The sequence below is a fragment of the Ovis canadensis genome, chromosome 18, assembly GCF_042477335.2.
Source record: "Ovis canadensis isolate MfBH-ARS-UI-01 breed Bighorn chromosome 18, ARS-UI_OviCan_v2, whole genome shotgun sequence".
Classification (NCBI taxonomy): domain Eukaryota; kingdom Metazoa; phylum Chordata; class Mammalia; order Artiodactyla; family Bovidae; genus Ovis; species Ovis canadensis.
The window spans coordinates 34,496,653-34,510,282 of NC_091262.1; the positions used below are offsets into that span (position 1 = coordinate 34,496,653).

Sequence of the window (13,630 nt, forward strand, 5' to 3'; positions counted from 1 at the left end):
GCCTATCCCTGCTCCAGCAGATCTTTCCGATGCAGGAATTGAACTGGGGTCTCCTGCATTGCAGGCAGATTCTTTACCAGCTGAGCTACCATGGAAGCCTCTACAGATCAATTAAAAAGAGCAAATGTTCCATTTTTACCCTGTTTTTAGCATTTGCCATTTTGTCCTGTTTGGCCTGGTAAAGTATGTCCTGGTAGGTAGAGGCCAAGCATTCTTCAAGATTCACAAGCATGGCATTGGGATTTTTCAAAGCTGTGAAGGTGTCAGCTGGAATTCTGTGGTCAATAGCTTCATTAATGGCAATAACAGCCGCATGTACTGAAAAAAAAAGAATTCAAAACACAGAACACTGAGGTTATATAAAGTAAAGGATGTACATTACACATTCAAACATGGCAATCCCCCAGCACAAACAGAGGCTGCTTTTTCATAGACAGAGGGGTTAGAGGAATCCCCAGATCTTGTGAGCCCTGTCTTTTCCCTAACACAAAAAGTCACAGCTCTGCCTATAATCCATATCTGAAATGCTCAACCTGGAATCTTATGGGGAAAACATTCAGTAAGGGACTTTGCAGGGAGCATGTGAGCATTTGTTATGGAAATGTTCACCCTTAATTATCATGTAAACTCCATTAGAAGATAAGAAACTAAAAAAGGCATTGAAATGTAAAATTTGCTTTCTAGTGCTTTTATTTTAATCAAACTTATTTGATTTTTTCTCACTTATTTCCAATTAACAGCATAGACAACTGTATAGCAGTGTTTGAAACTATATCTACTGACCTAAAGAAAGAAGTGTTAGTTGCTCAGTCATGTCTGACTCTTTGCAACTCCATGGACAGTAGCCTACCAGGCTCTTCTGTCCATGGGGATTCTCCAGGCAAGGATACTGGAGAGGGTTGCCATTCCCTTCTCCAGGGGATTTTCCCGACCCAGAGATCGAACTGGGACCTCCTGCATAGCAAGCAGACTCTCTCTTTACTGTCTGAGCCACTAGACACCTGCTGGCAAAATGCCTCATGTCCAAGACCACCATTATAGTATTAATCATTGAAAGCAGAAGCAACAACTCCGCTTGAACCCATGAAATCACTCTCTTCTTACATGCAGCTTCATCCACTGACAGCTCATTAGCCAGAATACCCCCAATCTTGCTAAAGGCAGGCATCTGAATCCCATACTTCTCCAGTTCAATCTTCATGTTGTTGATTTCTTCTTCTACAGGAAAGAATGAAGACCCAAAGGTAAGCACCTTTTCAGGCCTTAGAAGGAAACAGATTCCTTAACCACAAAATGTACTGGATAAAAAATGATATCTAACTCTTAGGGTTGTCATAAGGATTTAAATAAGATAATATACGGAAAGCACTTAACCTGATATCTGGTATATAACATGCATTCAACAGACACAGGAACTATTACTAGTACTATCAAGAGCATCAGAAATAACCATAACATGAGAATGGCTCTATACAGAATAGTTTTCCCAAACTGCTACTAATGGGATTTCCTCTAATGAACTTATGAATGGAGTAGCTTTAAAGGGACCTCGAACAAGAAGTGAATCACAAGCCAGTTATCTTAGTCTTTATAATCCAAGTCACTAGCTACTACTAAACAATTTTGTGTCTAAGGCCAGAAGCCAAATGATAAAAGAAACATTTTAAGGTTTGGCCCTTGCCCCAAGTCTGGGGAACAACTTCCCTGGAAGAAAAAACATCATAGATAAAAGCTGTATTACCTATAGGCCTATAAAATAATCACCAGTTCAAAAATATTTGAGTCTATTTTACCCTTCGCCAATATTCCCCCTGTTCTTTTTCTCCCCAAGCCCCCATCTCTTTAAGGATTTGACTATAGCAAATATACACAGAAACACCCACCCAAATAAACTAAAGTTTTAAAATTAGTAAATTGTCAACTTTGTATCATCTCACCACCATCACACCACTTCGTTTGCCTACAAATGGTGCTCACCGGAAGGGAAAGGGAAAGACTGTCATAAAGCTTTTCTCACTGTACGTGACCATTTAATATTAGATGTTAATATTCTTTCTAATTTAGATAGAAGAAAATGGAGACTTCTCAACCACACCATGTCATAACTGAGAGAACAGAGCCTGAAACCCCAAGTCCTGTGTTCCTTCCACCACACCAGGGAAGCAGGTTCCTCATGCTTTTTTTTTAAATCTCTGCTGGCACAGTGTTTTTAAAGCCCCGCATCTTTAAGATTGGTACAGTTGACTCTCCAGGCTATTTCCACATAAATCAAGCACTTCCCGCCAGGTCTGGAACTTCTTACCTGTGAAGTCAACCTTTCCGTACAGATCTTGAATCTGAGGAGCCAGGCCTAGTTTGAACAGGTACAAACTAGAAGACATAATACGCAAAAGAGTCAGGACTCCCAGCCAGATGTTCTGCTGCTCTAAAGTCAAAGGGGAAAACCAGCATAAAGAACAGAAGCATTCTGAACAAGGAGACTCCCAGGACTCTGCCATATTACACTCAGCCGCTATGATACTTTATCTCAGAGCCTTCTTTTAGTTTTATATAACAAGGAGGTCCTTAAAAGTCACATAATGTAATGCAAAAAGCACTGGGCTGGGACTCAGGAGACACAAGTTTAAGTCCTAGCTCCAGGACAAATCCAATAAGCAATCAGACATTAACATAAATGTTATTATAACAAATGTAAGTGAAGTCTCTTCCCTTCTGTTTAACTTCCTGTGATCAGTAACTTTTAACTGAAAAGACGTTTTAGAAAAGTCTCATGAAAATGACTCAGCAAATCTTACTTAAGCTGAATTCGTATTACTGGTGGAAAAGTTTAATTCAGGTACTTTAAGAGTTTTACATAAAGTATATATCATAAATCTTTACTCTTTAAATAAAAATCTCCTAGACTCTAAGCCCCATGGTCAGGGTCAATAAAAGTCTTGTTTACCAGTGGCCTACCCAGAGCCTGACAGATATTAATAAATAATAATCAATATTTCACAGATGGATGGATGTCTATAAATATGAATCAGATTAACCAGAGACTAAGGCTCTACCAGCTCAGAATAAATTAGATCAGAAAACCATTCCACAGGGATTAACATGAGCAAGACACTGACAGCCTAGTAATAAGAGAGGAAATAAAAAATATCTAAGAAACAAACCACAGACTCAACAAAGTAGCCTACAGCATTTGCAGATACTCTCTACATCCAAATGTTATCTAAATACAAACATGTATCACATACACTGCATTCACAAAACTGATCAGCATCCAAACGGTATAAGAGAAACCCAAATGCATACTCTTAAAAAAATCAAGTATTCTGAAAACACATTAGAATACATACATCCACAGTAACCAATCATTTTCTCAGGTAAGTACAAATACAAATGATACATATACAATTATGGGCTTTTCTTTTCAATAAAATGCTCGAGATGGAAATAAAGTTCCTCTCTCCAAAGATTTTACATTATTCAACACAGTTTCCAAAGTCAAAGAGCTAATAACTTTCTGGACATGTAATATGCTTCTTCATGTACTTTCCCTGTACAGTATGTTCCATATGCATTCTAAATTGGTAAAAATATTTTTCTCCAGAAACTTCTTCCTCTTTTATTTCTACTGTAGAACAAGAAAGTGGTTGCCACACTTCAACAAAAGCTTGAGCATGTTACTTTCACAGCCCCAAAAAGAGTGAGTTCCTAATGTCTTCAATGATAATCAAAGGCATCACAATGCTATCACTAGTTGCTGTAAAAAGCAGAGAAGGGAAGCTGAAAGCAGATGGGCATCATCTTGCTTTTATCTCATTTTAATTACTAGGAATATTTTAAGGACATGCTGGAACTATAAATGGAATCATAATGGCCACTTGGGTCCTCTTATTCAGCCTTGAAAGCGCTTAGTTCAGTTCAGTTCAATTCATTGCTCAGTTGTGTCCAACTCTTTGTGACCCCATGAATCGCAGCATGCCAGGCCTCCCTATTCATCACCAACTCCCGGAGATCACTCAAACTCACGTCCATCGAGTCGGTGATGCCATCCAGCCATCTCATCCTCTGTTGTCCCCTTTTCCTCCTGCCCCCAATCCCTCCCAGCATCAGAGTCTTTTCCAATGAGTCAACTCTTCTCATGAGGCGGCCAAAGTACTGGAGTTTCAGCTTTAGCATCATTCCCTCCAAAGAACACCCAGGCTGATCTCCTTCAGAATGGACTGGTTGGATCTCCTTGCAGTCCAAGGGACTCTCAAGAGTCTTCTCCAACACCACAGTTCAAAAGCATCAATTCTTCAGCGCTCAGCTTTCTTCACAGTACTCTCACATCCATACATGACCATTGGAAAAACCATACCCTTGACTAGATGGACCTTAGTTGGCAAAGTAATGTCTCTGCTTTTGAATATGCTATCTAGGTTGGTCATAACTTTTCTTCCAAGGAATAGGCGTCTTTTAATTTCATGGCTGCAGTCACCATCTGCAGTGATTCTGGAGCCCCAAAAAAAAACGTCTGACACTGTTTCCACTGTTTCCCCATCTATTTCCCATGAAGTGATGGGATCAGATGCCATGATCTTCGTTTTCTGAATGTTGAGCTTTAGGCCAACTTTTTCACTCTCCTCTTTCACTTTCATCAAGACGCTTTTTAGCTCCTCTTCACTTTCTGTCATAAGGGTGGTGTCATCTGCATATCTGAGGTTATTGATATTTCTCCCGGCAATCTTGATTCCAGCTTGTGCTTCTTCCAGTCCAGCATTTCTCATGATGTACTCTGCATGGAAGTTAAATAAGCAGGGTGACAATATACTGCCTTGACACACTCCTTTTCCTATTTGGAACCAGTCTGTTGTTCCATGTCCAGTTCTAACTGTTACTTCCTGACCTGCGTACAGATTTTCAAGAGGCAGGTTAGGTGGTCTGGTACTCCCATCTCTTTCAGAATTTTCCACAGTTGATTGTGATCCACACAGTCAAAGGCTTTGGCATAGTCAATAAAGCAGAAATAGATGTTTTTCTGGAACTCTCTTGCTTTTTCCATGATCCAGCGGATGTTGGCAATTTGATCTCTGGTTCCTCTGCCTTTTGTAAAACCAGCTTAGGTGAGGTTATTGATATTTCTTCCGGCACTCTTGATTCCAGCTTGTGCTTCTTCCAGCCCAGCGTTTCTCATGATGTACTCTGCCTATGAGTTAAACAAGCAGGGTGACAGTATCCAGCCTGACGCACTCCTTTTCCTATTTGGAGCCAGTCTGTTGTGTTCCATGTTGCTCCATGTTCGAAAGCACTTAAACTCACAGCTAAAACTTAAAAATCCTAACAACAAACATCACTTTCAGTTTTTGTTCCTGGCCTCCTATGCTTGCTTTCACAAATAAGCTATCAGCTATCTATCACAATCAGCCTGTAATTGAGTTCAGATTTCTTTTCTTTTTTTTTCCTAATTAAGTTATACTCTATAGCAATGAGAAGCTTGTGTCAGCCTATCTGGATTCTGATTATCATCAACGACTGTGAAAGTGAAAGAAAGTGAAAGTGAAGTCACTCGATCGTGTCCACTCTTTGCAACCCCTATGGACTATATAGCCCACCATGCTCCTCCATCCATGGAATTTTCTAGGCAACAGTACTGGAATGGGTTGCCATTTCCTTCTCCAGGGGATCTTCCCAACCCAGGGATCAAACCCGGGTCTCCTGCATTGCAGGCAGACGCTTTACTGTCTGAGCCACCAGGGAATACAAATCAGTGACTGTACAGTAACCTATGAAAGAAATCACTATGCTAATCTCAAAGATCACTAACAAATGCTCTTAAACACAGAAGGTGATGAGGAAACAGAATCTAGTACAGGCCCACATCCTTTACCTAAATTCTCTGGGCCAAATACTAACTTAGGATTTCTCAGAAAAGTTGTACAGTGTATGCAGCATTATAAAACACCCCCCAACAACTCTTGGGGAAGCACCCCTAATCAAATACATTACCTTTTCTGCAGAAAAACATCTGAATAATCACATTAAGTAGATATACATTCTATGTAATCTCAATTAATACTGATCAGATCTTGCCAACAAATGAGTTTGAACTGAACCAAAATTCAGAGTTTTCAGCATGTTTTTTTGAATTTAAGATAAACGATTATGGGCCAATTTAACCCCAAAGTGAATTCTTAAAAAGATAAAGCATGTGGGTAGGGAATGGAAAGGAAGTATACAAATACATCTGGAATAATGGAGAAGTAGAGTCTTATCTGAGAGTGGAGTGTAACCTATAAGAGTAATTTAGTCTGACTTAAGAACAGTGAGTACCTCAGGAATAACGAAGACTTGGGGCGGTGGGGGGGTGATGACAGATGGCAGGAAGGGGGAAAACAAGGAGATAATGCTTCTTTATCACTATTGATCCAAAGGGAAAAAGTGCCTCACCCAAAACAGGTTAAGTGGAGTGAGGGAGCGGCCTTGAACACAGTCCTGTGAAGGTAAACAAGAGCCTCAAGCACTTAGAAATACTTCCTACATATTACCAAGAGTGGCCAACCCACCCCTCAGGAAAAACAGGGAGGAAAGAAATTGTAAATCACCAACCGGGACACACTGCTGTGTATATACTTTCTAAGCACAAACTGCCTATTGCAGAGAAATAGAGAACAATAGCAGGCTTCCTCCCTTTCTCATTCTGATTCCATCATGAGAAAGGCACCGTTAGTTCTTCAGTCTCTCTTCAGGGGAAGTGAGGGCCTGGGACCCAGGTTACATGGCAGAGAGTTGTAGCTACAGGCCTAGCAGAGAGGAACTCTGCCAGCTTAGCTTCTCTGCCTGCCAACTTCAGATACCATGGTGGGTACTGCCTTCACAAGATTAGCAACACTGACAGGCCTCACGGAACCCTGAGCCAACCACAGCACTCAGAATTAATCTGATTTTAGCTCAGACATATACATCGGAAATGGCTACATTCTGAAAATTCTCTGACTTATCACCTATTCCTGAACAATGTTCTTAAATCCTCATTTTACCATTGTCTGTCCAACATTATGCCATGTACCTCTGAGAGAAAAAAAGTAATGCATGACTTCTGTCACTAAGATGCTAATAAATATAATAGGAAGAAAAGATATGAAAGAAGGAATATATAACTAAACACACACAAAACAAACAAACAAACAAAAAAATCCAGAGGCTTAGGAAAAGATAAAAGCTGTCATTGGAGAAACTTCACCAAGAAAGTGAGAACTGAACTGAACCATGACTGGATAAGCAGAGACAAACATGAAGAGCCCTTTGATAAAGACAAAGTACCATTTCCTTTTTCACTGACAGGGCACAAATTATCCCCTTGGGCTGGAGAAAGGGAGGGAGATTTGTTATAATGTATAAGTTGGACACACACATTTATTGTGGTTATATACCAGGCATCTAAGTACTAACAACACAAAGATAAAGAACAAAGGAAATACTTCTTGCCCCAAAGGAGTCCACAAGACAGCCAAGCAGAAACAGTAACCAGAGGACAGTGTAAAAAGTAAGATAAGTGGAGTGAGAGGTATGTTCAGTTCAGTTCAGTCACTCAGTCGTGTCCGACTCTTTGCGACCCCATGAATCGCAGCACGCCAGGCCTCCCTGTTCATCACCATCTCCCGGAGTTCACTCAGACTCACGTCCATCGAGTGCATGATGCCATCCAGCCATCTCATCCTCGGCCGTCCCCTTCTCCTCCTGCCCCCAATCCCTCCCAGCATCAGAGATTTTTCTAATGAGTCAACTATTCGCATGAGGCGGCCAAAGTACTGGAGTTTCAGCTTTAGCATCATTTCTTCCAAAGAAATCCCAGGGTTGATCTCCTTCAGAATGGACTGGCTGGATCTCCTTGCAGTCCAAGGGACTTTCAAGAGTCTTCTCCAACACCACAGTTCAAAAGCATCAATTTTTCAGCGCTCAGCCTTCTTCACAGTCCAACTCTCACATCCATACATGACCACAGGAAAAACCATAGCCTTGACTAGATGGACCTTAGTTGGCAAAGTAATGTCTCTGCTTTTGAATATACTATCTAGGTTGGTCATAACTTTCCTTCCAAGGAGTAAGCATCTTTTAATTTCATGGCTGCAGTCACCATCTGCAGTGATTTTGGAGCCCCCAAAAATAAAGTAAGCCACTGTTTCCACCGTTTCCCCATCTATCTGCCATGAAGTGATGGGACCAGATGCCATGATCTTAAGTTTTCTGAATGCTGAGACAACTTTTTCACCCTCCTCCTTCACTTTCATCAAGAGGCTCTTTAGTTCATCTTCACTTTCTGCCATAAGGGTGGTGTCATCTGCATATCTGAGGTTATTGATATTTCTCCTGGCAATCTTGATTCCAGCTTGTGCTTCCTCCAGCCCAGCGTTTCTCATGATGTATTTGGCATATAAGTTACATAAGCAGGGTGACAATATACAGCCTCAACACACTCCTTTTCCTATTTGGAACCAGTCTGTTGTTCCATGTCCACTTCTAACTGTTGCTTCCTGACCTGCATACAGATTTCTCAAGAGGCAGGTCAGATGGTCTGGTATCCCCATCTCTCTCAGAATTTTCCACAGTTTATTGTGATCCACACAGAAAAAGGCTTTGGCATAGTCAATAAAGCAGAAATAGATGTTTTTCTGGAACTCTCTTGCTTTTTCCATGATCCAACGGATGTTGGCAATTTGATCTCTGGCATCTCTAGTTCCTCTGCCTTTTCTAAAACCAGCTTGAACGTCAGGGAGTTCATGGTTCACGTATTGCTGAAGCCTGGATTGGAGAATTTTGAGCATTACTTTATTTATTTTATTATTATTATTTTTGAGCATTACTTTACTAGCATGTGAGATGAGTGCAATTGTGCGGTAGTTTGAGCATTCTTTGGCATTGCCTTTCTTTGGAATTGGAATGAAAACTGACCTGTTCCAGTCCTGTGGCCACTGCTGAGTTTTCCAAATTTGCTGGCATATTGAGTGCAGCACTTTCACAGCATCATCTTTCAGGATTTGAAATAGCTCCACTGGAATTCCATCACCTCCACTAGCTTTGTTCATAGTGATGCTTCCTAAGGCCCACTTGACTTCACATTCCAAGATATCTGGCTCTAGATTAGTGATCACATCATCATGACTATCTGGGTCGTGAAGATCTTTTTTCTACAGTTCTTCTGTATATTCTTGCCACCTCTTCTTAATAGCTTCTGCTTCTGTTAGGTCCATACCATTTCTGTCCTTTATCAAGCCCATCTTTGCATGAAATGTTCCCTTGGTATCTCTAATTTTCTTGAAGAGATCTCTAGTCTTTCCCAATCTGTTGTTTCCCCCTATTTCTTTGCATTGATCGCTGAAGAAGGCTTTCTTATCTCTTCTTGCTATTCTTTGGAACTCTGCAATTAGATGCCTATATCTTTCCTTTTCTCCTTTGCTTTTCACCTCTCTTCTCTTCATAGCTATTTGTAAGGCCTCCCCAGACAGCCATTTTGCTTTTTTGCATTTCTTTTCCATGGGGATGGTCTTGATCCCTGTCTCCTGTACAATGTCACAAACCTCATTCCATAGTTCATCAGGCACTCTATCTATCAGATCTAGGCCCTTAAATCTATTTCTCACTTCCACTGTATAATCATAAGGGATTTGATTTAGGTCATACCTGAATGGTCTAGTGGTTTTCCCTACTTTCTTCAATTTAAGTCTGAATTTGGTAATAAGGAGTTCATGATCTGAGCCACAGTCAGCTCCTGGTCTTGTTTTTATCGACTGTATAGAGCTTCTCCATCTTTGGCTGCATAGAATATAATCAATCTGATTTCAGTGTTGACCATCTGGTGATGTCCATGTGTAGAGTCTTCTCTTGTGTTGTTGGAAGAGGGTGTTTGCTATGACCAATGCATTTTCTTGGCAATGCTAAAGGAGCACAAAGATGGTAAGTAGCTAATTCTGCTTCAGAAGGAAAAAGCAAGAGAAGATACTTATAGCAGCATCCTGAGGTGGCACCCGGGGAAGAGCACAGGTTAAACCAGGGAGAAAAGGGCATTTTAGGCAGAGGAAACAGCAGAAGCAAAGGCATGAGATACTAGAGCACAGATACACGGGAGGGAATGACTAGAGGTGACACTACAAAGGAATCATCAAAGCATTTTATGAAGTGTCTGGTAATATGAAGACTGTTCTGGAAAGATAGCTCTCAATGCAGCCTAACAGATGGACGAGAAGGTAGAGAGCCTAGGGAGGGAAACTCTGAGGGGGTTAATGCATCCATCAGTCCACACAAGAGGTCTACCAGCCCTCAGTTACATTCTCTCTTTCAAGGGTTTCATGCTGATTTCAGTGATACCCAGGGTTTGGCACACATTTGATCAAGAAACTGGAGACAGCAGGCTTCTTGTACAACAACAACATTATACATACATTTATATATACAATTAACATTTATTAGGTGCACACACAGGATGCTATATAAAAAGAACAGCCCAAGCGAAAAGAAATCTCATAGTCCATGTTCCTTCTTATACTCACCCACTTGTATCGCCTTCTGGTTTAGTCCTATGGCCATCCAGTAAATCTAAGCCACTCTGAAATACCAGACTACCAGCACCTGCTCCCCTCCCATCCTACCCCGCCCCCTCCAGACAGATCACCTCCTCCCTCCAATTTAGTACTGTGTTCCTTCTAAGGGCTGAGGACCTGAAATTAAGTCATCTTCCAAATTTACTATGAAACTGAGAAAAAAATTATACCTTGTTTCAATTCCTATTTATTATATTTACATTGTCATAAAAATTATTTAAGGAACAAATGACTTGTCAAGGTCCTAGATAACTAAACAAATTATCAATCAACCATTTGATAATTGCTGGTACTATGTTACCAATCAGTATCAAGACATAGAGTATTATGTTCAGAAAGACTCACAAACTTAAGAGAACGAACTTATGGTTGCTGAGGTGGAAAGACCGGGGGGAAGGTATAGTTCGGGAGCTTGGGATGGACATGTACACAAACTGCTATATTTAAAATGGGTAACCGACAAGGACCTGCTATATATATAGCACACGGAACTCTGCTCAGTGTTATGTGGTGGCCTGGATGGGACGAAGCTTTGAGGGAGAACGGATACATGTATATGTATGGCTGAGACCCTTCATGTTCACCTAAAACTACTACAACATTGTTACTTGGCTATACTCCACTACTGAATAAAGAGTTTAAAAAAAAGACACAGTGTATTTTGTAATTCAGTTTATCAGGTTGAAACAAAATGGTAAACAATAAGTTTTCAAATACATATAGTTTTTTATAATTTTAAGAGATTTTAATTTAAAAGAAAGGGGCTATATCTCAAATGAAATGCATAGTTCAGAGAGATATGGCTGACATAATAATGTTACATTAATTTCGGGTGTATAGCATAATATGATCACCATAGTAAGTCCAGTTAACTTCCATCACCACACATAATTACAATTTTTTTTCTTGTAATGAGAACTTTTAAGATCTACTCTCTTAGCCACTTTCAAATACGTAATACAGTATTATTAACTATAGTCACCATGGTGTACCTTACATTCCCGGGACCTGTTTACTTTATAACAGGGAGTTTGTACCTTTTGACCACCTTCACTCATTTCACCCACTCCCAAATCCCCACGTCTGGCAACTACCAATCTGTGTTCTATACCTATATACTGCTTATTCAACCAAGAAAACCCTATTACCTCAGTGCATGAATACAGTAGATACATCTGGGCATGTTCTTTCGATCATAGATGTCTGTAGTTTCTGGATAAAAAATCTAAGGAGAAATAAAAGAAGCAGAGTCAGGTATGCACCCATCTGGTTTCATTTAATCATTCACCAGCCATCACTGATACAAATAAAACTTTGGACAATTAGCAAAGATCATCAGTGTTCCGCAAATAACTTCATTAGGGTGAACAGACAATTCATCATAAGCAATGTAAGGAATCAACCTTACTAATGTAGGAATCAACCCTGAATATTCACTGGAAGGAATTCATTGGAAGCTGAAGCTCTAATACTTTGGCTACCTGACGCTAAGAGCTGACTCACTAGAAAAGACCCTGAGGCTGAGAAAGATTGAAGGCAAAAGGAGAAGGGGGCGGCAGCAGAGGACGAGATGGTTAGATAGCATCACTGACTCAACGGACATGAATTTGAGCAAACTCCAGGAGACAGTGAGAGACAGGGAAGCCTGGCGTGCTGCAGCCATGGGGTCACAGAGTTGGACACGACCGAGCACTACCACCACTCCCACAATACCTGTGGCTCCCAATAAGAGCTGTGCACCAAAAGAGAGACAAGATGTACCAGAATCACCTCTTTCGATAATTTTTACATTATATGCTCATTTCCTTTTTTTTTTTTTTTTGGCCTCGATCAGAAGGACTTGGGCCCCCCACGAGCGGCGCCGGGGAGTGGGTCTTCCGTACGCCACATGTCCCGCGCCCCACCGCGGGGCGGGGATTCGGCGCTGGGCTCTTCCCTGTTCACTCGCCGTTACTGAGGGAATCCTGGTTAGTTTCTTTTCCTCCGCTGACTAATATGCTTAAATTCAGCGGGTCGCCACGTCTGATCTGAGGTCGATATGCTCATTTCCTAAGACTAACATGTCTTCCCCTGATCAGTGAAAATCATGGTCAAAGTCAGTTATCCTTCCCCCAAAATATTACAGAATCCATTTTAGAAAGTAATAGAAAAAAAAGGTTGGTTAGATAGGACAGAGACAGATTATGAGGACTTTGACAGTCAGACCAGTTTGAACTTGACATGCAGGCCTCAGAGAAGTCCTAGCTTCGAAGCCAAAGCTAAAACCAGAGCCTCAGGAAGATCTGACTGCAGACAAGGCACAAAACACAGTGAATAGTGAAGAGATTGAAGCTGGAGAAACCAGGCTGGGAGGTGGTTTCAACAGAAAAAACAGACACTGCAAACAACTGAGGAAGGCTTGGGGAAAGACTGTTTAGGAGTCCAAGGAAACGCCAAGGCTTTGAGCCTGGGTGACTGGGAAAATGATGACACGGTGCCACTTACTCAGAGGAGAAGTTCACTTGGGAGAAAAGGCAGGTTTAGTTTTAGATACGAGAAAGTCCAAGAGATAGAAAGCTATCCACAGAAAAACGTCCAGTAGCCAGTTGAAGACGCTGCGTTTATCGTGAAGCAAAGAGCCTTCAAAACAACTGAAACCATAAGAATTAGAGAAAGTGGCTAAAAACAGAACTGCATCCTAAAGAATGCCCACTAGGATACAGAAGGTAGAAAAGCTGAAGAAAACAGAGGCCTATCAGGCAGATTAAAAACAATGGTGTGGCGGGGGGAGGGGGGAGGGGGGCTCGGGATTGGGAACACGTGTACACCCGTGGCCGATTCATGTTCATGTGTGGCAAAACCAATACAATATCGTAAAGTAAAAATAATAATGATAATAAAATAAATAAATAAGCAAAAACAATAACATGCTTCATGGAGGAGCTGGCCAACAGCACCAATTATAATGAAGAGTCAAGTGGATAAAAATCGAAAAATTATATTAAGTCTCTATAGTTTGTATGTACCACATAAAAAGATTAGGAAAGACATCTCAACCAAACTATATATGTGTTGATATA

At 40.9% G+C, this 13,630-nt stretch overlaps 1 protein-coding gene across 1 annotated transcript in view; it reads right to left on the reverse strand.

The window, feature by feature from the left end:
- The window catches only part of IQGAP1 (IQ motif containing GTPase activating protein 1), a 109,452-nt gene that overhangs the window by 52,497 nt on the left and 43,325 nt on the right, over window positions 1–13,630 (reverse strand). Inside the window, exons 5-8 of the mRNA XM_069560357.1 lie at window positions 11,720–11,796; window positions 2,303–2,370; window positions 1,105–1,218; window positions 140–318 (exon numbers count right to left, since the gene is read on the reverse strand). Coding sequence (XP_069416458.1) covers window positions 140–318; window positions 1,105–1,218; window positions 2,303–2,370; window positions 11,720–11,796 — 438 coding nt within the window. The remainder of the gene's footprint in view (window positions 1–139; window positions 319–1,104; window positions 1,219–2,302; window positions 2,371–11,719; window positions 11,797–13,630) is intronic.